The following is a 27,167-nucleotide window of genomic DNA, read 5'->3' on the forward strand; positions in this document are numbered from 1 at the left end:
TGGATAGAGTCAAGCTTTTTCCCAGGGTGAAGGATTCAATAATGAGAGGTCATGCTTTCAAGGTGAGAGGTGGAAAGTTTAAGGGGGAATACACACAGCAAGTACTTCACATAGAGGTTGGTGGGCGTTTGGAACGCGTTGCTAGCAAAGATGGTATTGGCAATCACGGTAGATTCATTTAAGATGCGTCTGGACAGATGCATGAGTGGGTGGGGAGCAGAGCGATACAGATATTTAGGAATTGACCGACAAGTTTAGACAGTACATTTGGATTGGCTCAGGCTTGAAGGGCTGAAGGGACTGTTCCTGGGCTGTAAATTTTCTTTGTTCATTGTTCTTTTTTATGAGAGTTGAGAGTCAGTATGTACCCTTGAGTGAAGGGTAAGGCTGGTAGGAGTAGAAAACAATGGATGAATAAAGATATTGAAGCTTTGGTCAAGAATAAGAAGGAAGCAGATGTTAGGTATAGACAACTGGGATGAAGTGAATCTCTTGAAAAGCATAAGGGGTGTATGGGGCATTCTTAAGAGGTAAGTCAGGAGGGCAAAAACGAGGTATGAGATAGCCTTGGCAGATAAGATGAAGGATAATTCAAAGAGATTCTACAAGTACATGAAGAGTAAAACAGCAACTAGAGAGAGAATAAGATTCCTAAAAGGTCAACAAGATCATCTACATGTGGAACCACAGGAAATAGGAGAGTTACTTAAATGCATATTTCACATCAATAACTATTGTGGAAAAAGACACGGAGGCAAGGAAATTTGTGGAAATAAATATCGATATCTTTAAAACAGTCCATATTACAGAGGAAGAGCTGCTGGAATTCTTAAAATAAACATAAAGAAGGATAAAACTCTAAGACCTGATCAAGGGTGTCCCAGACATTGTGGGAAGCTAGGGGAAAAACTTGAGGGGCACCTATCATCTACAGCCACGGGTGAGGTGCCGGAGGACTGGAGGGTGGCTAATGTTGTACCTTTATTTAAGAAAGAGTGTAAGGAGAAGCCTGGGCACTACAAGAGTGCTGAGTTTAAGTTGCTGGAATGGTTTCAAAGAGATATGATTTACATGCATTCGGAGAGCCAAGGACTGATTAGGGACAGTCAGTGTGGCTTTGTGTCTGGCAAATTGTTAACTTGATTGAGATTTTTGAGGATGTGACCAAAAAGATAGATAAGGGCAAAGTGTTGAACATTGTCTCAGGGTTTTCAGTAAACCTTTGAAAAGGTTCCGTATTGTAGACTGGTTAGTAAAGTTTGATCACGTGGGATTCAGGGAGAGCCTGCCAATTGTATACAAAATTGGCTCAAAGGGAGGAGAGAGAGGGTAGTGGTGGAGGGTTGCTATTCAAACTGAAAGCCTGTGACAAGCAGTGTTCCTCCAGGATCGGTGCCGGGTCCACTATTGTTTCTCATGTTTATAATCAATTTGGCTGAGAATTTAGGAGGCACGGTTCATGGATGACAGCAAAATTGGTGGTGTGGAGAAGAGTGAAGAGGGTTATCAAAGATTAGATTACTTACAGTGTGGAAACAGGCCCTTCGGCCCAACAAGTCCACACCGACCCGCCGAAGCGTATACCACCCAGACCCATACTCCTACATTTACCCCTTCACCTAACATTGCAGACAATTTAGCATGGTCAATTCACCTAACCCGCACATTTTTTGGATTGTGGGAGGAAACCGGAGCACCCGGAGGAAACCCACGCAGACACGGGGAGAACGTGCAAACTCCACACAGAGAGTCGCCTGAGGCGGGAATTGAACCCGGGTCTCTGGCGCTGTGAGGCAGCAGTGCTAACCACTGTGACACCGTGCCGCCCATTTCATTTGGGAGGTCATGTTGCAGCTGTACAGGACATTGGTTAGGCAACTGTTGGAACATTCATGCAATTCTGGTCTCCCTGATATTGGAAGGATATTGTGAAACTTCAAAAAGTTCAGAAAAGATTTACAAAAATGTTGCCAGGGTAGGAGGGTTTGAGCTATAAGGAGGGGCTGAATAGGCTGGGGCTCTTTACCCTGGAGCACCAGAGGCTGACGGGCTGACCTTACAGAGGTTTATAAAATTATGAGGGGCATGGACAGGGTAAATAAAAGAGGTCTTTTCCCCAGAGCAGGGGAAACCAGAACTAGAGGACATAGACTTAGGGTGAGAGGGGAAAGATATGAAAGGGACCTAAGGGACAACTTTTTCACAGAGAATGATGCACGTATGGAATGAGATGCCAGAGAAAGTGGTGGAGGCTGGTACAATCACAACATTTAAAAGGCATCTGGATGCGTATATGAATAGGAAGGGTTTAGAGGAATATGAGTCAAGTGTTGGCAAATGGGACTAGATTAGTTTAGGATATCTGGTCAGCATGGATAAGTTGGATGGAAAGATTTGTTTCTGTGCTGTACATTTCTATAACTCTATGATTCTATTTCAAAGGGGTCAATGGACTGAGGAATGGTAAATGGAGTTTATTTTGGATAAATGGGAAGGATTGCATTTTCGTAACTTATACAATTAATGGGAGTGTCCTGGGTAGCGTTGTTGAGCAGAGAGCTAGGTGTTCAGATACATAGTTCTTTGAAAGCTGTGTCACAGACAGACAGGGTGGTGAAGAAATTGAATTGGATTGAATTAGCTTTATTGTCATGTACACAAATGAGTACAGTGAAAAATTTACCATTGCTGCATTACAGCGCCATCTCAGGCATAAAAGTACCTCAGTCCAGATACTTAAGATCAAATACATTGGAAACAAAACAAAGGTAAGTAAAGATATAACTAGCCCAGCATTATAGATCAGAAAAATAAATTAGGAATATAAAGAAGTTAAAAGTTCAGAATATCAGTCGGAATGTTGCCGTGAGAGTGGTGATTTGTGAATGTCACCTTGTCAGGATGAAGAAGTGGAAGGAGACAGAGTGTAAGCAGCTCCATAGTCACTAACTGTCCCCATTAACAGCTATTCACCCTCCCAGACAGATTGTTATCTACTCCTTTGTCTGTCCAATTGCTCTTCCCTCTCTATGGGCTCTATCCCCACCTATCGTTTATTCCTTACCCCCTCCCTCCATTCTATCTTCTGCATATAAACCGACATTTTCCTAACTCCCACCAGTTCTGAGGAAGGGTCACCAGACACAAAAGGTTAACTTTGATTTCTCTTCAAAAATGATGCCAGACCTGCTGAGCTTTTTCAGAAACTTTTGTTTTTGTTTCTGATTTACAGCATCTGCAATTCTTTCGATTTTCATTTTGAATCAAAAATAGGTCAGTTTAGCTAATATTGAGGGGCAAAAGCATGGAAGTAGGCCAGTTGTACATCATTAGGGGGGTTCAGAAATCACCACTTAAACCCTAAAGAGAAAATGCAAAATGTATTTCCCCAACCTTTTCACCCTTGCCCACATGAATCAAAGGGGAAGAACATTTGGAGGTGGCTGAGTGATTCACACTGTTTCCTCACAGAACCCCAGGGACACAGATTCGATTCCAGCCTTCGGCCACTGTCTGTGTGGAGTCTGCACATTCGCCCCCTGTCTCTGTGGACTTCCTCCGGGTGGCATGGCTTTCTCCCTCAGTCCAAAGATGTGCAGGTTAGGTGGATTGGTGATGCTAAATTGCCCATCGTGTTCAGGAATGGTGTGGGCGGCATGGTGGCACAGTGGTTAGCACTGCTGCCTCACAGCGCCAGAGACCCGGGTTCAATTCCCGACTGACTGTGTGGAGTTTGCACGTTCTCCCCGTGTCTGCGTGGGTTTCCTCCGGGTGCTCCGGTTTCCTCCCACAGTCCAAAGATGTGCAGCTCAGGTGAATTGGCCATGCTAAATTGCCCGTAGTGTTAGGTAAGTGGTAAATGTAGGGGTATGGGTGGGTTGCGCTTCGGCGGGTCGGTGTGGACTTGTTGGGCCGAAGGGCCTGTTTCCACACTGTAATGTAATGTAATGTAACGAATGTGTCGGTTAGGTGGATTAGCCATGGAGAATGTGAAGGTTAAGGCGATGAGATGCGGGGGTGCGCTCCAAAGGGTCAATGCAAGGTTGACGGGCTAAATAGCCTCTATGTGCCCTGTAAGGGATTCAAAAACTCTGCCTACTAATGTGTTAATGTTATCTTTTGTAAGAATGTTCTCCATTATAGACTGCACAACAGTGAGACTTTTCAACTGCAAAACAGTTCTGCCATCAGAACTGAAGAATAGCCAACCTGGTTGCCTCAAATGTATCGCCAACAGCATAAAAGGGTGCCAGGTCATTGTATTCATCAAACACTCCCCACCGAAGGTGAGCCCATTCATGGACTAATACACTACCTGTAAAAATAGAAACATTCATGACAATAACACCTATTTCACTCAAAGCTAAATGATAAATTTGGAATACTGTGTTCATTTCTTGCCTCCCTGCTTTCTGAAATGTGATGTGAAACTTAAAAAGGTTCAGCAAAGATTTCCAAGAATGTTGCCAGTGTTGGAGGGTTTGAGCTATCGGGAGAGGCTGAGTAGGCTGGGACTGTTTTCCCTGGAGCATCGGAGGCTGAGGGATGGATTCATAGAGGTTTATAAAATCATTAGGCACATTTACAAAGTTAAAAATCACACAACCACCAGGTTACAGTGCAACAGGTTTATTTGGAAGCACTAGCTTTTGGAACACTGATCAAAAGCAGCACTCCGGAAGCAAGTGCTTCCAAATAAACCTGTTGGGCTATAATGTGGTGTGTGATTTTTAACTTTGTACACCCTAGTCCAACTCTGGCACCTCCAATCATGAGGGGCATGATAGGGTAAATAGTCAAGGTCTTTTCCCCTAGGTGGGGGGTATCCAAAACTAGAGGGCATAGGTTTAAGATGAGAGGGAAAAGGCTTAAATGTAACGTAAGAGGCAACTTTTTCACACAGAGTGTGATGTGCGTATGGAATGAGCTGCCAGAGGAAATGGTAGAGGCTGGTACAATTATAACATTGAAATTGCATCTGGACATGTGTATGAATAGGAAGGGTTTAGAGGGATATGAGCCAAACGCTGGCAAATGGGACAAGATTAATTTAGAATATCTGCACATCCCTATGACTCTAAATATGACTCAACAAAGTAAGGCTTTGATCAATTTCACCAAGCTAATAACAAATGCGAGTGTGTTTCCAGTGAAAGTGGAAGGGATTATAGTCAACTGCACAGATGGAAGGAATATCCTGTAAAGTTGTTACCTCTTTCACCATAAACTTGGATCAGAGCGTCATCTCGCATGAAGTTTTGGGTAAAGTGAATGTACCGGCCCTTGTCACCACATTGGCCATACTGCAGAGTGTATGGGTCATCTCCATACTGAGTATGTGGGTTAGCAATGATCACATTAGCCTAGAAAAAGATAAATAGAGGAAATAACATCAGTGAATAAGATCATCCACAAACTACTGTTAAATATAAACTGCAAAAGCATGGGTACAGAGACAGCAAAGTCAAAAAATAATTATATGTCAGAGAAAGCTGGACGGTCTATATTTGTTTGAAATTCTAAGGAAACAAAATACATTTTTATTAAATACTCCTTCTAAACACTGGACATACCTATGAATCATATAGAATGGTGTAGGTTAGATGGGCATCAGATTAATTTCACAGGTCAGCGCAATACCGAGGGCCAAAGGGCCTGTACTGAGCTGTAATGTTCTGTGTTCTATGTTCTATAAACCAATGTGCATTGGGCCAGTCAGCAACGTCAAAGGTAAAGCAGAAAGTATTTTCTAAACACGGTCTTCGATCATTTGGTTAAATAAAATTAAGGACAGATCATTAGAGATGCAATTGCCAATTTTTCACAAAGTCAAGTATTAAAATATATTTAAGAGTAGATTAGCATGGCTAATAGACTGCCCCATGAAATAGGAAAAAAGTAATGTAACAATACCATTATTTCAGCTTTTACCTTTTCATAAGACTGGGTGCTCGGTCTCTGATAGTGGGGCTGTGAACTCCAGGTGATGGGCAATAGGATTTTCACATCTCGGAAATAAGCTCGATGTTTGGTGGCTTTGTACAAGAAGTTTGAAGCTGACCTCACCATTTCCTACAAGAAACACAGGTGTTGTGAAAGTTTTTAATCATTGTACTCTCACACAAAATTGGCAACAACTTCTTCAGCATATAAAATATTATTAATATATTTCATGGCCTTTAGCATTGACTTTGGGTAGGGGAAGAATGGTCGGCATTAATAAACTTATACTGCAACTTTTCTGTACAATCTGACATTGCAAAATGCTCTTTACACTCAACAAAGAATTGTAAAACAAAATTTGGCCACGTAATGGAATGTTAGGAGATAATCTCAGGTTATAGTCCAATAGTTTTATTTAAGATGTGGAGGTGCCAGTGTTGGACAGGGGTGGTGAAAGTTAAAAATCACCCAACACCAGGTTATAGTCCAATTCATTTATTTGGAAGTACAAGCTTTCAGGACGCTGCTCTTTCATTAGATGAATTCTCTTCACCTGATGAAGGAGCAGTGCTTCAAAAGCTTGTGATTTTAACTAAACCTGTTGGACTATAACCTGGAGTTGTGTGACTTCTGACTTTGTCTACCCCAGTCCAGCACCGGCACCTCCATATCATATATAAATGAAAATTGTTTTTGTTCTGCACTCACACTCACAGTTCAGATCTGATACGTCAGCTCTGGGTGAAATTGGAAGGGGAACAGAACAGTCTCCTTTTACCATTTTAAAGGGAGATCAGCTCATTGTTACCCAGTATCATCAGTAAAGATTACCAAACTGACCCTTATTCCCGGTGTGGAAATTGTGGTAAATTACAATGTAAGAATGATGTGGAGGAGCTGGTGTTGGACTGGGGTGGACAAAGTTAAAAATCACACAACACCAGGTTATTGAGCACGAGCTTTCGGAGCGTTGGTCTTTCATCAGGTGTTTGTGCAATATAACATCATAAGACACAGAATGTATAGCAAAACATTTCAGTGTGATGGAACTGAAATGATATAGTAAATAAACCTGGATTGTTCATAATGCAACAACGCAAAGTGGCCGTGCTGAGGCTGAGAGCCAAGTTCATTAACCATGACGATGGCCTCAACTGGGGCCTTGGGTTCATGTTACACTACAGGTGACCCCACTCCACTGTATACTCTCTCATAAACACACTTAGACACTTACACACGAACACAGATCCTCTCTCATATACACACTCACTCTCGTATACACACACACACACAATCTTCTCTCATACACACACTCTCTCTCATATACACACACACCACACACGTCCACACACACATTCTCTCACAAGCCTTTCCTCCATCACACCCAAACACACACTTTACCAAGCTTTCACAACACAAGCTCTCTGATGTGCACTCACACACACACATGCACACTCTCATGCACACGCACACACATATAAGACTATGGGGTGAATTTGTATTTGCAGAAGTATATTTGCAGATATGTTCTATTTTGCTCAAAAAATGGACTGTCAATCCATGTAATATTTTGTAAATTCCACTTTGGAAATACAACCAATCTGACTCAAGATTGGGATACAGACAGACTCTGACCTCACACCTTTAATGCATTGTCTGAGCTGTGATGTTACCACTTGTTATAAAATCTTAAGCTATCTCGAGAAGGTGACTTAAAAGAAGTTCTGGGATTATACATATTAATGAACCGAAACCTGCAATCCATTCCAAAAAGATGAAAGACTTAACAAACAATCCAGGTTTATTCAATATATCATTCTAGTTGCATCACACTGAAATCTTTTGCTGTCCATTCTATGTCTTATGATCTTATACTCCACAATCACATGATGAAGGAGCAGCATTCCAAAAGTTAGTGCTTCCAAATAAATCTGTGGGACTGTAACCTGGTGTTATGTGATTTTTAATAATGTAAGAAGGCATTTGGAACATTTGTCTTTCTTGGTCAATGCATTGAGTATAGGAGTTGGAAGGTCATGTTTCAGCTGTACAGGACATTGGTTAGGCTACTTTTGGAATACTGCATGCAATTCTGGTCTCCCTGCTATAGGAAGGATGTTGTGATACTTGAAAGGGCTCAGAAAAGATTTACAAGAATGTTGCCAGAGTTCAAGAGTTTGAGCTATAGGGAGAGGCTGAATAGGCTGGGGCTGATTTCCCTGGAGCATCGGAGACTGAGGGGTAACATTATAGAAGTTTATACAATTATGAGGGGAATAGATAGGGTAAATAGACAGGGTCATTTCCCTGGGGTGATGGAGACCAAAACTAGAAGGCACAGGTTTAAGGTGACAGGGGAAAGATTTAAAAGGATCTAAGGGGTGGCAACACAGCAGTGCTCTTCTGACTGATTGGGGGTTTAGATGATCACATGCCAGGAGTTAAAGTAAAAGGAAAAGTCACCTTACCTCATAGTGCTACTCCCGCAATAGAGAAAGATGATGACTGGTGAGTTTAACTTGAGGGTCACGAGGCCACAGGTGAGGGCAGAGATTGAGAAAGTTGGACCTTCGTGGTAACCTGAGCCAATATGGGAATTGACCTTGCAGTGTTGTTCTAGTAACAAGCCTGTGCACAGTTAAGAAATGTTTTGCCAAAATGTGACTACACTGTGTGAGTTTAAAAAGCTCTCTCTCCCCTTGGAGAGGAATGTGTAATCCAAGGGGCTGCACTGAAGGTCCACCTGTCCTACTTGGTAAACCATCAGGAGACTACGGTCTTCCCAAGTCACACGCGATTAAAGATTTTGATCGGGCAAATCCAGATAAATCATTTTCTCTGGTGGGAGAATCCAGAACCAGAGGTCAGAACCTTCTAGAAAATTGGAGCTAAGATATTCATGTTTGATGCATGAAACACCTCTTTACACAGAGGAACTCTCCCCCTTCAAAAAGCTATTGATGGCGAGGGTCAATTGAAACTGTTAAAATAGAGACTGATAGGTTATTGTTTAGTGAGGAGATTACTGGCTACAAGGTGGGTAGATCAAACTAAACCACAGACCCAGCCAGAGAGTAACTGGGTGTGATGACAGGATTGAGACAGCTTAATGTTGGACGTTTCTGTAACACACAAGCCCATGGATAGCCACAAAAGAACGCTCATCAAATGTCAGATTGTTAAAGAATTCCCTTTCGATTGCTTAACCTACAGTATCAATGCTGAATAAAACTACTAAACACAGTCAGTGATTGCAATAGGGATTCAGCTACTGGTCCTACCTGAATCTTTGTAAGGAGCATTGGATCCTCTGGTATTCCAGGGTTAATAGCAATGACGACATTTTCGTAACCATTATTCACCAGTTTCACATCAGAACAGCTTACACCATGTACACAAACCAAGCACACAAGGGAGAGGAGAAATATCTTGATAGATTTCATTTTTGAAATCCAACCAGAGCACCCTTTAGTCCCAGACCTACGAACTTACTGCAATTTATATTGATCTGCATCAAAGCACTTTTGGTCAACTCATATCTGATTACTCATATCTGATCCTGTATAATAAGGAAATCACATTCAGCAGTTCTTCAACAGCTTAATAAACTACATATCTGTAGATGAGTGATATCAGAGCTGTGGACGGGATCTTATAGTTTGTGGAAATCATAGGAATCAATCACAAACTTCCTTTGATGTATGCAATAACTCTCAGAGGCTCGGACCTCCTGCAACATTGACTTTTGTTTTACTGTAAATACAAAGGGAAAAATTCTTTAACTTCCCTAAGTGGAATATTCCGGTTACTGGAGGGCACAAATTGATTTAGAGGCCCAGACTAACTTGCAAAGTACATAATAGGCAGTTCATCATCTCTGAACCTTCTCTTGAACAATGTTTGACTCAAAGCACCTGGATGTACTGCAGATAAGTCAGGGTTTCGGACGTTTCGGACGTTTCGGACATTCCTGATGAAACGTCCTGACGTTTCATCAGGAATGTTCCTGATGAAGGCCCTTTGGCCGAAACGTCGATTTTCCTGCTTCTCTGATCTGCCTGACCTGCTGTGCTTTTCCAGAACCACTCTGATCTAATCTCTGGTTTCCAGCATCCGCAGCCCTCACTTTTGCCTTGCAGATAAGTAATACATGTTTTCCTCCACACCTTTTCCAATTATTGATCAGGAAATATGAAGTCCCATGAGTAATAATTTGTAAGGAATAACATAAAAAGCAATGACTTCCAGAACAAGCTTGGAAAATGCGTTCGCACTTACAATTGCAATGTAAACCAATTGGCTTCTACAGAAAGCAGCTAAAGTAATTTAGGTCCCTGGAAAAAGTTTAAGAAATTATTTTCCTCTGCATTGAGTGAGGCAACATATTAAAACACATTGAACAAAACCAAATTTCTTCTTTTTCTCTGAGCTATAAACTAGGAAATGGAAGTTGCACGCTACTGTGTTGGTAAAATACTGAGAGAGTTCTTACAACCCAAAGATCAACTGGGGTTCTGTGGTACACACTTTAATTAAACAAGATTTAGTTATGTTTGCATGTAGTGAGCTGGATACTTTAGGAGACACAGCAGCACCATGAATCTCTGAATATAACATAGCTGCAGTGTAGAAGGTTTAAGTTCCAGACGGAATAGTGCGTGCAGTTCTTGTTGCCACGCAACCGGAAGGATGTGATTGTACTGCGGAGGAGATTCACCAGGAAGCTGCCGGGGTTGAAACTTCTCCATTACGATGGGCGACTGGATAGGCTGGGTTTGCTTCCCTCAGACAGAGGAGGCAGGGTTGGAGGGGGCAGACTGATATATACAAACTTATGACAATCACAAGTAGAACCTAGTCCCCAGGGCATACATGTCTAAGATCAGAGGGCATAAGTTTAAGGTGAGGAGTAAGTGGCTGAGAAGCAATCAGATGTAAAATGCTTTTAGCTAGACAGTGGTAGAAATATAGAATGGCCTGTTTGAGGGGTTGGTGAAGGAAGGTGCTCTCACAACATTCATGAGGCATCTAAACGAGCACTTAAAATGCTAGGGCACAGTAGGCTATGGATCAAGTTCAAGTAAATGGGATTAGTGTAGTGTGGCATTTATTTGTCAGCATTGACAAGATGGGCCGAAGGGCTTGTTTCTATGCTGTATGACAAACTATGATAATAGCCTTTTGCACCGGCTTAAGATGAAGGTTCATAATCCTGCAAGAAAGTGCATTGAGACACATCCAGAAGCCTGTAAATAACAAATGACGAAAAGACATCCCACAGACTCTCGAGAAGGAATTCCAAAACAAAAAAAGACCGAGGTCCACTTGATCAGCTACCAATCAAACATCGACCACTGCTCGGCCACAATGTCATGTCATTATTACTAAGAATCAAAGGAAGTGTGAGAAACAACTCATCCTACTTGTTTGGTCTGGCACTTTTGTGATGCAGTGTCCCTACCTCTGAACCAGGAGACCCAAGTTCAAGTCCCGCCTGCTCCAAAGGATGTGTAATAATATCTTGGTACAGGTTGATTAGAAAATACCTACCCTTGTAGTTTAGGGATTGATCTATAGATTTTTGTTTTCCTTCTGTGTTTTGTCACCTATAATATTTCTGTTAAGCTGTCTGTCTTTGTTCGTCTTATTGATGAATGAGTGTGTGGAGCTTCGGGATTTAAGAAATATAATTTAAGCTGCAAACCCGTGTACTTTTGTTGTCATTTATTAAAGAGTACGTTTGCTTGCTTGCAATAAACAGTGATCTCCTTGTTCATGACAAAGCCTGCTGTGAATTACACTTACACAGTCATACAGTCATAGAGCTGTACAGCACTGAATAAGACTCTTTAGTCCAACTCGTCTATGCCAACCAGATATCCTAAATTATTCTCATCCCATTTGCCAGCATTTGGCCCATATCCCTCTAAACCCCTCCTGTTCATATACCCATCCAGACACCTTTTAAATGCTGTAATTGTACCAGTCTCCACTACTTCCCCTGGCAGCTCACACAGCTTCCTCTATGTGGAAAAAGCTGCCCCTTAGGTCCCTTTTAAATTGTTCCCCTCTCACCTTCAACCTGTGCCCTCTAGTTTTGGACTCCTTTATCCTGGGGGCGCGTGTAGTTCTTGTTGCCACACAATCGGAAGGATGTGATTGTACTGGAGAGGCTATTCACCCTATCTATATCCCTCATGATTTTATAAACCTTTATAAGGTTATCACTCAGCCTCAGACTCTCCAGGGAAAACAGCCCCAGCCTATTAACAGTGATCTCCTTATTAAGCCTCTCTCTATAGCTCAAACCCTCCAACCCTCGCCACATCCTTGTCAATCTTTTTTGAACACAAGTTTAACAACATCTTTCTGACAGCAGGAAGACCAGAATTGAACGCAATATTCCAAAAGCGGGCTAACCAATGTCTGTACTTCCACAACATGGCCTCCCAATTCCGATACTCAATAATCTGACCAATAAAGGCAAGCATACCAACAACTGTCTTCAAACAACACTTTTATTAAAGAACTAGTAACAATCAAAACATAAATTATTTTAAAACTCATTCTATATGTATTGTGCATGCATGCATATAAACATGGACTCGAAGGGAGAAAGGCAACTTCATGTCAGCACAAAAGGTAACCCCAAATTGATCTGTTCAACACAGTCCCCAAAAGAGATAATGTTGCCCTGGATACCAACATTACCAAGTCTCTGAATATCCATAGACCCATCTGGTTCATTACTTTATTGATGTCCATTCTTCCACAGTCTTCGGTAGCTGACTATCCCACTCTGGATGCTGGATCGAATGATGGAGGCAGTGCCCTGTTAAGTACAATTTCAGCCCACAGGGTTCAGCCTTCATCCAGACTTCCTCAAAATAAGAGAGAGTGACAATCACAAGTCTCCTGTCAAACCCCTCTCACAGGCACTAGAAGTATTGCAAACTCCACAGAACTCAAGCTCCTTATACTTCCTTTAGTGTACAATAAAACATGTACAAACACCGCACCGATTCTGCATCACAAACAGCAAGAATGTCACTGTCACAGTCCAGTTAGACTCCAATGTTCTCCAGTTGGTTTTCATAGCGGAAATACATCACCTCGGTGTCGTGTTGGGCACAATAAAGGCCCCTTTCCGAGCAAGAAAATGTCCACAAGTTTTCCTCAGATCCCAGTGTGCTTCCTGGAAGCATGTGTGGAATACTCTGGTAGGCTATCCCCACAGCCCAGGAAGGAATGTCTTTCACATTAACCCCCCAGTAGTGAAGTCCAGTGATGTAGCCTGCCGTGGCAAGTACATTGAGAGAGCTGCGGAAGTGTTCTGCGTTACACCACTTACTTTGCTCTGCTTCAACAACTTCAACTGCTGGACCCTTCCTGCTTAGTTTCAGCTGGAGATGAGCATTGTTTGCATCCAATTGAATAGCTTGATCTAGAAGGTGGGGAAATGAAAACATAGATCAGTTAAAATCACACTGAAACGAGGAGTGACCCTACCTTGACCAGAACCCTCAAAATTTGGAATACCTGTATCAGATCCCCTCTCAGTTCTCTTTTCCAAGTGAAACAGCCCTATTGAAAGGATGGCTTGGGAAGTTGTTACCAAGGGGTTGCAAATAGAGCTGAACTCTAGAATCAACAGGGGCCACCCCAAATTGGATATCCTAATGGGGGACAATTATTAAAATTAAATAGCTGCAAGTGTTTGGCCTAATGTCACAGTCCAAGGGACAATTAATATCTGGTCTGTAACAATCACAAGCACCTTGCTTTTTGCCTAAGCCTATGGTTCTGGCTGTTGGAAGGTGTTCACTTTGACACCTACGAACCAATTTTTCTTGGATTCCATAGTGTCATACTCAGCTGATGTCAAAGTTGGTTTGTCTATGCTTTGCCCTGTCACTCAGCTCTAATGCCAATGCTTGGATCAAATTCTGTAGCCAGGATATGATTCGATGAGATCACTTACAGTGTGGAAACAGACCCTTCGGCCCAAAAAGTCCACAATGACCCTCCGAAGAGCAACCCACCCAGACCCATTCCCTACCTTTACTCCTTCACCTAACACTATAGGCAAATAAGCATGGCCAATTCACCTAACCTGCACATCTTTGTGACTGTGGGAGGAAACTGGAGCACCCAGAGGAGAATGTGCAAACTCCACACAGACAGTTGCCTGAGGTGGGAATTGAACATGGGTCTCTGGTGCTGTGAGGCAGCAGTGCTAACCACTGTGCCACCTTGCCGCCCACATGTTCACAAAACCTAATTGGAGCATCTTAGTTACGAATGAATAGGTGTCACTTGACTACTGTCAAGTCCATTCATCATCTTACTAACGTTGAAACAATTGCTTGAATAATGTTAATGCAATAATTAAGCAAGTGGAGTTTGACAAACTAGATATTACGGAGGTCAGGAAGATGAGAACTGGAAAGTACAGGTAACAATCTTTTTTACATAAATAAGGCTTACATAAATGACTAAAAGTTAGACAAACATATATGCAGGAACCAAGGGACCCAAGGACTAACTTTTTCACAGAGAGGGTGCTGTGTGTATGGAATGAATTATCAGAGGTGGTGGTGGAGGCTGGTACAAATACAACATTTAAAAGGCATCTGGATGGGTATATGGGTATAGGAAGGGTTTAGAAGGATATGGCCATATGCTGGCAAATGAGATGAGATTAATTTAGCGCATCTGGTCAGCATGGACGAGTTGGACTGAAAGGTCTGTTTCCATGCTGTGCACTGCTGTGACTCTATGAGCCAAATGAAGTATTTAAAGTTCTAATATAGTACAAGTTGATTTGTTTTAATTACACTAAAGTGACTTTATCCATGCTATTGTCTGACCAAAATGGAACATGACACATGAAGACACTTGCCAGTTTTATCCGCGCTGTTTTTTTCTTTAAGGTGGTAATCTTCTAGGTCTGGTGTGGATGGTGAGGTAAAATAATCTGTTAATCACACAGGGCAAAACTACCTCTAATCTGGAAAATTATATATTTTTGCAATTTGAATACTGTAGCGTGTTCAGTTTCACTGATCCGATTGCATTTTGCATTAATGCATGCGACACTGACTTACGTGAAAATAATTCACCCAAAGATGTTAAAATTCTCTGAGTATTTATGCTCTTTGCAAAACATGCCTCTACGTTTTGTAATTCATTTCTCACATCCTGGAGATCCTTTAAATCAAGGTCCTGTTCTTTAATCTCAGTGCTATGAAAGCATTAACAATAAAAAATGCACTGTATTTTCTTTTCAATAGACCAGAAAAGATTGTGAATCGAAATGACAGGTTTCCAAGTTTTAAAAGGATTTCTTCAATTTTTGTTTAAACACACACACCAAAGGCCAGTCCCATCCAAAGAATCTTAGGGAAACATGGTCTAGACAGGAACAAAATGCTACTTTGCCAGCATGCAACAAATATTTCCATCTATCAGAAACACTGCAGGCTACGTTGTTACTGCTTAATCCTTGTTGGAGTTATACAGAGCCTTTGGTTGTTAGAACACTGTTATATTACTATGTGGCCTACTATATTGAACCCAACATATCACAGGTGAAAAGATTTTTGTTTTGTTCATTGATGGGATGAGAACATCGCTGGCTTGGCAGCATTTATTGCCCATCCTGCAGTTAATAGTCAACCACATTGTTGTGGGTCTGCAGTCACATGTAGGCCAGACCAGGTAAGAACACAGAACATAGAACAGTACAGCGCAATACAGGCCCTTCGGTCCACAATGTTGTGCTGAGCATTTATCTAAGATCAACGTAACCTATACACACCTCAATTTACTACTGTCTGTATGCTTGTCCATCAGTCACTTAAATATCCCTAATGTCTCTGCCTCTACTATCACTGCCGGCAGTGCATCCCACTCACCCACCACTCTCTGCGTAAAGATGCTCCTTGGATGCTGCCTGACTTCTTGTGCTTTTCCAGCACCACATGCTCGACTCTGCGTAATGAACCTACCTCTGACATCTCCCCGATACCTTTCTCCAATCACCTCAAAATTATAACTCCTCAAGACAGCTATTTCTGCCCCTGGGGGAACAATCTCTGGTTATCTACTCTATCTATGCCTCTCATTACCTTAGATGACAGCTTCTTTTCCTCAGGGACATTACTGAACCCAGGTGGGATTTTCCCCTGACATTCAATAGTGGATTCAGGGTCATCACAAGATTCTTAATTTCAGGGTTTTTTTTATTCCACCACCTGCTGTGGTGGGATTCAAACCCAGGTCCCCAGAATCTTCATTGGGGGTCTGGATTAACAATCCAGTGATAATACCACTTGGCCATCACCTCTCCTTGAGTTGAGTTGACTTTTACTTGTTTGTATATTTCCAACAGTAAGAAAAAAAATTGTACTTCATTTGTTTGGGATGACCTGTAATGCTGGAAAATGCAAATCAAATGCAAATCTTTCTTTGGAATAGGATAGAAATTGTCTTTTACTTCCTCGTTAGATTACTCTGAGAGAGCATGCCAGTAGTGCAAATTTCAAAATTTGATTTTATCAGGCATCAAAGTCAAGAGATTACAAATAAAGCTGCCTAATCTGAGGTACAATGTTCAGTAATTGTTTAAGGGTCACTACATGTGGCAACTCTAAAAATCACATTATCGTGTTCTCATGGTGTGCTCTGCATTTGTTGCCATTCCCATCCCTAACTGCCCACCATTTCAGAGGATGGTTAAGAATCAATCACATTGCTGTGGGGCTGGAGTCACATGTAGAGCAGACTGGGTATGAATGCCAGAGATCCTTTGTTAAAAGGACATCTGTGAACCAGACGGATTTAAAAATGGTCGATGATAATTGACATGCCGACTATTACTGAGATTAGTTTTATTTCCAGATTTATTAACAGAATTTAAATTACAACAATTGCTATAGCAAAAAACAATGACAGCAGGAGCAATGGCCCTGTGGTATTATCACTGGTGTTAATCCAGATACCAAGGTAACATTCTGGGGTTTAAACCAAGGTTCAAATCCTGCCATGACAGATGGTGGCATTTGAATTCAATAAACATCTGAAATTCACAGTCTAATCGCAACCATGAATCCATTATTCATTGTCAGGAAAACCCATATGGTTCACTCAGAAGGAAATGGCCATCCCCTGATTGGGCCTACGTATGACCCAGAGCGCAATTATCAAAGCAGAGAATCCCTGCAGTGTGGAAGCAGGCCATTCAACCAATTGAGTCCACACTGACTTTCCAAAGAGCATCTCACCTGCATACCCCATCCCTGTAACCCTACTAATCCACCTAACCTGCACATCCATGGACAGTACAGGCAATTTAGCATGACCAATCTACCTAACCTGCACATATTTGTACTGTGGGAGGAATCTGGGCAATAAATGCTTGCCTAAACAGCGATGCCCACATCCCATGAATGGATATTTTTAAAAAACTTCCCCAGAATCAGAGCTGCCAAGATTGTAGGAGATGTGTGTGTGTGTTTCTATAATCAGCTCCAATAGTAATCATTTCCCTGTAAGTTGAAAACATGAAATGCACTCAACCATTTAGTTATCTGGCTGCCCAGCCCCCTCCCATTAGTGGGACTTTTTAAAAAAGCCTTTAAAGGAGTACTGGGCAGGATAGGATTTGGATTATGTTTGGGACCCCCCACCCAAGAGAAAAGATTGTCTATTTATCCTATCCATGCCCGCAATGATTTTGTAAACCTCTATGAGGTCATCCCTCAGCCTTCAACACTCCAGGGGAATCAGCCCCAGCCTATTCAGCCTCTCCCGATAGCTCAAACCATCCAACTTTGGTAAAATCCACATAAATCTTTTTGGAACTCTTTTACGTTTCACAACATCTTTCTAATAGGAAGAAGACCAGAATTGCACACAGTATTTCAAAAGTGGCCTAACCAACATGACCTCCCAACTCCTATACGCAATGCTCTGACTAATAAAGGAAAGCATACCAAGTGTTATTGTTTTAGAGGGGTTTAAAGGGTGCAATCCATCATCATAAAAGTCAAGGCTATGAGCTGAGTGCTGGAAAGTGGGACTAGTATGGGGTGGCATGGTAGCTCAGTGGGTAGAATTGCTGTCTCACAGCACCAGGGACCTGGGTTTGATTACAGCCTTAGGCAACTTGTCTATGTGGAGTCGGCACATTCACCCTATATCTGCATGGGTTTCCTCTGGCTGATCTGGTTTCCTCCCACAGTCCAAAGATGTGTAGGGTTAGGTGGATTGACCATGCTCAATTGCCCATATTGTCCAGGGGTGTGCAGTCTATGTGGATTAGCCATGAGGATAAAACAGGGATAGGATGGGTCTGGGTGGAAGGCTCTTCGGGGGTCCGTGTGGATTCAATGAGCTGAATGGTCTGCATCCAGACTGTCGGGATTCTACAGATTTAGACTCACTTTGGTGGCACAAACCCGATGGGCTGAAGGGCCTTTTTTGTCCTGTATGATTCTGTGAAAAGCAATGATAACTAAATAGCAGCTACATTTTCATTACAAACAAATAACATCAATGGGATACGTGAAAGAAATAATTCAGCAAAAATATTGAAAAGCAAGATTTAAAGTATTCATTGTCTACTTGTAGAAAGTGAGGACTGCAGATGCTGGAGATCAGAGCTGAAAAATGTGTTTCTGGAAAAGCGCAGCAGGTCAGGCAGCATCAAAGGAGCAGAAGAATCGGCGTTTCGGGCATAAGCCCTTCTTCAGGAATTCCTGAAGAAGGGCTTATACCTGAAACGTCAATTCTCCTGCCCCTTTGATGCTGCCTGACCTGCTGCGCTTTTCCAGCAACACATTTTTCATTGTCTACTTGTAGTACAGCAATGAAAGTCCATCAACAAGTGGATAAGATTGCAGGATATAATCTGCCCTCTATATAATGACCCAACTTATCTGGTCATTATTTTAGTTGTTACCCATGGGATGTTGCTCTGTGCAAATTGGCTGTTGTGCTCACTACATTATAAATAATGATGATGCTTCAAAATGATTTACTTAGCTGCAAAATCCTTTGGGACATTCTGTGATCAAGCCAATAACTATTTAAAGACAAGTCTTCTCTTTTTTTGTTGTGTTTTTTGGTTGAGATCTGCCTTGTCACCTCAGACACTGCACCTCTCAATGATCATTTGCATCAGAAGCAATTAGGAATTTATTTTTCTTTTTATTAGATTAGATTCCCTACAGTGTGGAAACAGGCCCTGGAATAGTTTGGAGGAGGGAGTAATACATAATGTGAATCCAAATCATTTCTTCTGTTGAATTGCATCTAATCAGACGCTTGAAAAGGCCTTGTCACAGTCCTCCAAAAACTAAAATCCATTAGCAAGATATAAACTTTGCTTGCCTTCATTGCTCAATCCTTTGAGTATCGGAGTTGGGAAGTCCTGTTGAGGTTGTACATGACATTGGTAAGGCCTCTACTGGCATATTGTGTCCAGTTCTGATCACCCAGGTAGAGGAATGATACTACCAAGCTGGACAGGGTTCAGGGGGGATTTACCAGGATGTTTCCAGGTATGAAAGCTTTCATCATTAAAGAAAGGCTAAAGAGGCTGGGTTTTTTTTCACTGGAGCGTAGGAGGCTGAGAGGTGACCTGATGGAAGCTGATAAAATAATGAGGGGTATACATAAGATTAATTGTAATCGTCTTTTCCCTAGGATGATGGATTTCAAAACTATTGGGCACATTGTTAAAGTTAGAGGGGAATGATTTAAAAAAGACATGAGGCAAATATTTTACACAGACGGTGGTTCACATGTGGAAATAACTTCCTGAGGAAGTGGTGGATGTGGGTACAGTTACAACATTTAAGAGACATTAGGATAACTAGATGAATAGGAAAGGTTTGGAGGGATATGGGCCCGTAGCAGGCAGGTGGGACTAATTTAGTTTGGGACTCTGTTCGGCCTGGACTGGTTGGACCGAAGGGTCTGTCTCCGTGCTGTGTGACTCCATCTCTCAATGACAGAAATGTATGTCTTCCTGATGAAAGTGTTCCTGAAGGACCAAGATTTAGATTGGGACTCAGAATGAGGACCTTCCAGTTTTAAATTGTGGCCTTCCATTGGCTGATGTCCCTGCTGGCCCCAAAATGGATTCATATTGATGCTGGTGGCAAATTTTCTTTGGTCAAATGGAAGCAAGAAAATGAAACATCAGTGCAAAGGATAAAGAATCTGCTCAAATCTCAGATTGCACAGCAGAACTTTATTAGATTCTGTCAGTCCTTTTATAGGAAGACACTTTACTTTTAAATTTAAATTATACAGGTTGGATTTAAACACAATCTCAGCTCAACATTTTTTTTTAGATTAGATTACATTACAGTGTGGAAACAGGCCCTTCGGCCCAACAAGTCCACACTAAATTATACAGGTTGGATTTAAACACAATCTCAGCTCAACATCAGGAGGAATGCTCAATATTTACGTAAAGTTCAATTTTTTTGGCCATAAATTTTGAACATGAATTAAGTTGCACCATTATAAATTGAATGTTGTTGAATTTTGATGACGTTGCTGACTATCTCTGGCTTTAGCTGTACATTTCCAAACTGGGTGATACTCTGCCCTGATGTTTCTTAGTCACAACACATACAGTGATGGAAATGATCAAGGAGACAACAATGACAACAATACCAACAATAACAAGAATTTCTGAAATGTTAATAACTACACTATTATGAGGTTGTGTTGGTTCGAAGGCTTGCGCTATATTCGATAAGGCCGAAGACTGGTTTCCTTTATCAAATGCCCGAATTGCAAAGTAGATTACTGTCCCATTTTTCAACTCGATGTTCTCAGATACTGTGAGCGATTCCTCTGAGTTAGCCACCTTTGGCTTCAGGTCTGTGGTGTTTACACTTTGAGCATTTGGAAAGTCATCCCTCAGCTGTGCGAAGCTTTTGCTGAACTTTATTTCGTAAAAGGAAGCTGCAAGAAAAGAAAAGCAAGTGAATGTATTATTCAGGCTCTTGATATTATCCTCTTACGCACTGCCAGGTTTGCTGAATACTTAAGTGAGGCAAATGGTAATAAGGAGCTAAACTGAGAGGTTTAAAAATACAGGAACAAGAGAAGACCATACAGCCGAACAATTCTTTATATCTCATTGAGACTCTCCCTTATTGAAGCAAAAATTTTATTTCATTAAGGTAGGACAGAGAAAGTTCACCAAGATGATCCCTGATGTCGAGGAATTTTCTTACGAGCAAAGGTTGAATAGTTTGGAATTTTACTCACAGGTGCTTAGAGGAATGGGATATAATACCATTGAAACATTTAGGATACAGAAGCGGCCTGGCAGGGTAAGTGTTGGTCAAATGTTTCCCCTCACGCGATAGTCTAGAAACCAGAGGTTATTGTCTCAGAATTAAAGCACGCCAATTTAAGACTGAGACAAAGAGAAATTTTGTTTTCTCTGAGGGTTGGGTGTCTTTGGATCTCCTTGCCACAGAGTGCTCCGGGGCCGGAGTTCAGGTGTCTGTTTAAGGTTTGATCAGGAAGGGAAACCAGGGTTATGGGAAAATTGCAGGAAAGTGGAGGTGAGAAATATTGGATCAGCCATAATTCTATTTAATGATTTAGCAGATTTCAGCGGCTGAATGGCCTGTTGCTTTTCCTATTTCTTCATCGTCTTATTATGATCTCCCATTGAAATGTACATTTAAAATGTGAATTACACCCATCCCCATTATAATTCGATTGCCTTGAGTATTCCCGAAAACACAATGGTATTGGTTACTCCTGTGAGTGGTCTGACTGTTTCATGCTCAGGAACATGCCCTTCCCATTATCTAATTGTAAAGTTGGGTGGCCTAGGGCAGTAACAAAAAGACACCCATGAAATCGCAAGTCAATGTCAGGGCCTCGAATTTTACTCAGTGGGGAATTGGTACATTGGGTAGGAATGGATTATAGGCTGAGCTACAAGCTTATGCTGGTCACCAGAATGTTCCCTGAAAGTGTGGACATTGGAAGGAGCTTGGCTGGGATGCCTGACCGTCACACACATGACAGTGCTCATTATCAAGACTTGCCCATCTTTGACTGTCACAAGGGTAAGGATGCAAGAACACCCCATTCATAGAGTCATAGAGATGTACAGCATGGAAACAGACCCTTTGGTCCAACTCATCCATGCTGACCAGATATCCTAAATTAATCGAGTCCCATTTGCCAGCATTTGACCCATATCCCTCTAAACCCTTCCTATTCATATACCCATCCAGATGTCTTTTAAATGTTGTAATTGTACCAACCTCCACCACATCCTCTGAGAGCTCATTCCATACATGTAGAACCATTTCTGTGAAAATGTTGCCCCTTAGATCCTTTTAAATCTTTCCCCTCTCACCCTAAACTTCTGTCCTCTAGTTCTGGACTCCCTCAACCCAGGGAAAAGACCTTGTCTATTTGTTAAGTAAATCTTTAACGATGATTCAATATCTTCTGCAAAGGTACAATGAGGGGAGGAATTAGCTGAAAAGGAAAGATTGAAGTGACTTTCACTTGAGCTGCTTAAAGTCAATACAACTTTGTGGTGGGAGGAACCCAATGATTTAGTGATTAGTGCTGCTGCCTCACAGTAGCAGGGACCTGGGTTCATTCCAGCCTTGAGCATCTGTCTGTTTGGAGTTCTCTCTGTGTCTGCGTGGGATCTTCTGGGTGCTCCAGTTTCTTCCCACAGTCCAAAGATGTGCAGTTTAGGTGGATAGACCATCCTGGGTTATCTTGTAGCATCCAGGGATGTGCAGGGTAGGTGGATTAGCTATAGTAAGGGTAGGGGGCAGGACCTGGGTGGGATGTTCTTCAGAAGGTCAGTGCAGACTCAATGGTCTGACTGGCCTCTAGCTGCACTGTAAGGATTGTATGATCATTCTTTTTGAAACAAAAATAAGGAATCCTAAAGATTTCAGATTAAAGTACAGTCATTCACTTGTAATATAATGTTTAGTCATGCTAAATGAGTGCAGTGCTTTTCAACAACAAAAATACACAAATGGCAAAAGTCACACCCTATTCCCAGTTAAACAATGAAACTGACTGATCAAGTGATTGATGCTGTAATGGGGGCAACAAGACTTAAAATGGGCTGAGAAGTCAGCAACGGACTTGCTCCCAACGTATGGATTGAAATATAATTTAAATTACCTGTTCCTTGATCTAAGTCATCGCCTGGAGCTGTCCATTTCAGTTGTATTGCATCTCCAACAATTGCTGCCCGAAGATCCTTAATTTTACTTGGGGGAAACTTGTCAGGTGGAGTTCCGGGAGGAACCTGACTAACAACACATGCTCCCGCTGTTTTCACTCTATTGAAGCTTCCCAATTGTATCTGAGAATCGTTCCGGTCCACTGGAGGCTTTGGTGGGTTGGGGTGAATTTTACCTGCGAAAAAAGTGAAGAAAGACATATTCAGAAAGGAGCAAAATATTTGGAAGTTGATTTTTAACATTTATCCTTCAGATGCGATTGTCACCACAAGGCCACTACTTGTTGCCCATTCCCAATTTCCCCAGAGAAAGGGATGGCCAGCTGCCTTTTAGAACTGCCCAATCCATGTAATGTAGTTACACCCACAGAACTGTTAAGGAGGGGGTTGGTATCAATGTCAATGGGCCTTTGATGTGAACAATGACAATTTCAGTGTCATTACCAGAGCAAAATCTCAGCCAATCAGCCTGTCTGCAAGTTTAGAATAATCTCCTGCAGCAGATTCTTATCCTTGAAGAGTCAGATCAAATGAATCCAAGGATTATCTTGTGGAAATAAGTGTATTAGATGCAAAGAATTCATTTGCTTTTATGTGGTTTCAGGATGTGATTAAATAATACATTTGTTGCACATTAATAACTTTCATTGTTTTGTAACTCAAGTGGTTTACCAGATTACTTCACAGGGCATTGGCTACTTGCATGATGGCATTCATGAAACAGTTGATTTTTGTTTAAAATAAGAGTTCACTCATGGCTATTTTTACCATATTACTCAAAAATGACAAATTAATTAGATGGTTTACCTTTTTATCCTGACAGTATTTTATAAAAGTACTTGGATGAGGACATGAAGTATCATCGCATTCAGGCTATGGGTCTTGTGTGGGCAAATAGGAGTGTATTGTTGAGGTTCAAGTTTTTTTTATTCATTCATTCACAGTATGTGGGTTTCATTGCCTGGGTCAGTATTTTTTGCCCATCCCTAAATGCTCTTGAGAAGGTGCTACTGATCTGCCATTTCACACAATCATACATCGCCCTTCTTCCCATCAAGTCTGAACCAACAAAAACTACTCAAAATCTACACGTGTCCACTTTCCACCACTTGGTCCATAATCTTGAGTGCTCAGCTGAGTAATTTAGGTTGTGAGGTGTCCTGCCTGAACCAACTCTGGCAGTGCATTCCACACCTCCACCACCCTCTGGAGTTATCGGGTATCTCGGAGGTTGTCCAAGATAGCATTGAAATTGTCATTGGGTTTGGGATTGATGACATTTCCAATTACAAATGGGATGGTTTAGGGGCTGACTCAACCAATATCATAAGTCAATAACAAGTAGGTATCTTTGTCCATCAGTACCTTACCGTTTTGTACATATCCTGGGATGTACATGGCATGGCTTTGTTTCCTGGTTGTTAACCTTACTATTCCATCTTTTCCTTGTACAGATACTTTAATGGTGTATTTCCCATTACCAAGAAATTCAGTAAAATACCGAGAATAAACTCCATCATTTCTAACAGCATCAGCACCTAAAGATAAGAAGACAAATCAATTGTAAAGTGCAGAATCCAGTGTTAACTAATGACAATATTTTACTTTGGTCACAATGAAATATAACCACTTGCTAACTGGCTTCTATAGCGATGGATGTATTTACCTCCCCCATTGTCCAACAGCTCAAGATTCACAGGCTGACCTCCAGCCCTCTCCACTGTGGCTGTCACTTTGGCTCCAACAACAGGCAGGAAACCTTGGCTGACCTCTGCAAAAATGATCAGTGGGTTTGGAAAAGATGTTGTGTCTTGATTGAGGTGCACGTTGACTGTGACAGGCAGAATGTTCTCATCTGCTGCCCGTGATGTTACTGTGATCGTTACAAACTGAGGCATTCCAGCTCCATTTTGTATGCTGTACATCCAGGCTCCTGACTGATGTAAAAACACCCCATTGTAATTGAAAAGAAGGAGATCAAAATTAAAGCAAAGAGAAAATTTAAACACACAGGCCAATCAGAACCGTACATGTGCCAGGCCAGGAATTGGAAGGCGAGCTGTCAACAAGACTGCGTCCATCTCAAAGTTTCCATTTCTGTAAAGCTTTCCATTAGGATCACGGATAAACATTTGTGGTGTGTCAGTCTCCCATGTTATGACAAAGAACGTGTTTTTTCCAACCGATTTATCAATGAAAACTGTACCATTGAACCAGTCATTACTTGTAATGCTCTTTCCAGAACTTTCCAGCTGCAAGAAATCAAAACAGTCACTTTAAAACACCAACATACCTGTTATCAGAAAGCAGCAAAAAATTCAAAGTCATTCTCTGAAGGATAGTCAAACCTGGATTGACTGTTGACTCATGTTCCCATTTCCTGATACTAATCCAGTGAAAGCATCAACTAACCCATTTTCATCCAATTTATCAGTAGCTGCATACTGCAGGCCTCCTAAAGATTGAATATGAGAAATAATAAAATCAATGTAGTGCTCACAACTAATCGGGAAAAAAAGCTCTGCACAAATTTAAACCACAAAACCGAATCATGAAACAGATGATAATCAGAATTAAAAGTAAAACTAACCGCTGACGAAATTATTTGGGGTGATACTATGTCTTAGATTATTGGGTGATGTGAATGGGCAAGGTAGATTGATGGGTAAATAAATAGGAAGGGTTTAGATGGATATTGGCCAAACACTGGCAAATGGGACTAGATTAATATAGGATATCTGGTCAGCATACACAAATTGGGCTGAAGGGTCTGCTTCCATGCTATACAACTCTGTGATTCGATAACTCAGGAGATATGGGTCCAGTTGACCATTCACTGAGATCATAGCTAATCATCTCCCTGAATGACACACGTCCCTTCACTTTCCTCAGTGAAAGTCTCCAGGAATCTATTGGTTTTCATCTTGAAGATGCTCAATGATTGAGCTCACACAGCCCTCTGGAGTAGCGAATTTTCAAGTGTCATTGACCTTTCACAGGAAAAGTCTTCTTCATCTCAGTCTTAAGTGCTCCATCCTAAACATAAGATGATGCCAGGCTGACCAATAGCCCTCTCTACTGTGGCTGTCACTTTGGCTCCAACAACAGGCAGGAAGCCTTGGCTGACTTCTGCAAAAATGATCAGTGGGTTTGGAAAAGATGTTGTGTCTTGATTGAGGTGCACATTGACTGTGACAGGCGGAATGTTCTCATCTGCTGGCCGTAATGTTACTGTTATCGTTACAAACTGAGGCATTCCAGCTCCATTTTGTATGCTGTACAGCCAGGCTCCTGACTGATGTAAAAACACCCCATTGTAATTGAAAAGAAGGAGATCAAAATTAAAGCAAAGAGAAAATTTAAACACACAGGCCAATCAGAACCGTACATGTGCCAGGCCAGGAATTGGAAGACGAGCTGTCAACAAGACTGCGTCCATCTCAAAGTTTCCATTTCTGTAAAGCTTTCCATTGGGATCACGGATAAACATTTGTGGTGTGTCAGTCTCCCATGTTATTACAAAGAATGTGTTTTTTCCAACCGATTTATCAATGAAAACTGTACCATTGAACCAGTCATTACTTGTAATGCTCTTTCCAGAACTTTCCAGCTGCAAGAAATCAAAACAGTCTCTTTAAAACACCAACATACCTGTTATCAGAAAGCAGCAAAAAATTCAAAGTCATTCTCTAAAGGATAGTCAAACCTGGATTGACTGTTGACTCATGTTCCCATTTCCTGATACTAATCCAGTAAAAGCATCAACTAACCCATTTTCATCCAATTTATCAGTAGCTGCATACTGCAGGCCTCCTAAAGATTGAACATGAGAAATAATAAAATCAATGTAGTGCTTACAACTAATTGGGAAAAAAAGCTCTGCACAAATTTAAACCACAAAACCTAATCATGAAACAGATGATAATCAGAATTAAAAGTAAAACCAACCGCTGATGAA

At 41.5% G+C, this 27,167-nt stretch overlaps 1 protein-coding gene across 2 annotated transcripts in view; it reads right to left on the reverse strand.

The window, feature by feature from the left end:
• LOC122554127 (calcium-activated chloride channel regulator 1-like) overlaps window positions 1–27,167 on the reverse strand; it is a 104,356-nt gene that overhangs the window by 68,602 nt on the left and 8,587 nt on the right. The window contains exons 1-4 of one of the 2 annotated variants that reach the window (XM_043698674.1): window positions 9,225–9,421; window positions 5,932–6,072; window positions 5,213–5,363; window positions 4,210–4,315 (exon numbers count right to left, since the gene is read on the reverse strand). In XM_043698674.1, coding sequence (XP_043554609.1) covers window positions 4,210–4,315; window positions 5,213–5,363; window positions 5,932–6,072; window positions 9,225–9,386 — 560 coding nt within the window. In that variant the 5' untranslated portion in view covers window positions 9,387–9,421. Of the gene's footprint in view, window positions 1–4,209; window positions 4,316–5,212; window positions 5,364–5,931; window positions 6,073–9,224; window positions 9,422–27,167 lie in introns of those variants that run through there. The other variant, XM_043698672.1, reaches the window with a different exon arrangement.

The sequence above is a fragment of the Chiloscyllium plagiosum genome, chromosome 11 (assembly GCF_004010195.1).
Source record: "Chiloscyllium plagiosum isolate BGI_BamShark_2017 chromosome 11, ASM401019v2, whole genome shotgun sequence".
Taxonomy (NCBI): Eukaryota; Metazoa; Chordata; class Chondrichthyes; order Orectolobiformes; family Hemiscylliidae; genus Chiloscyllium; species Chiloscyllium plagiosum.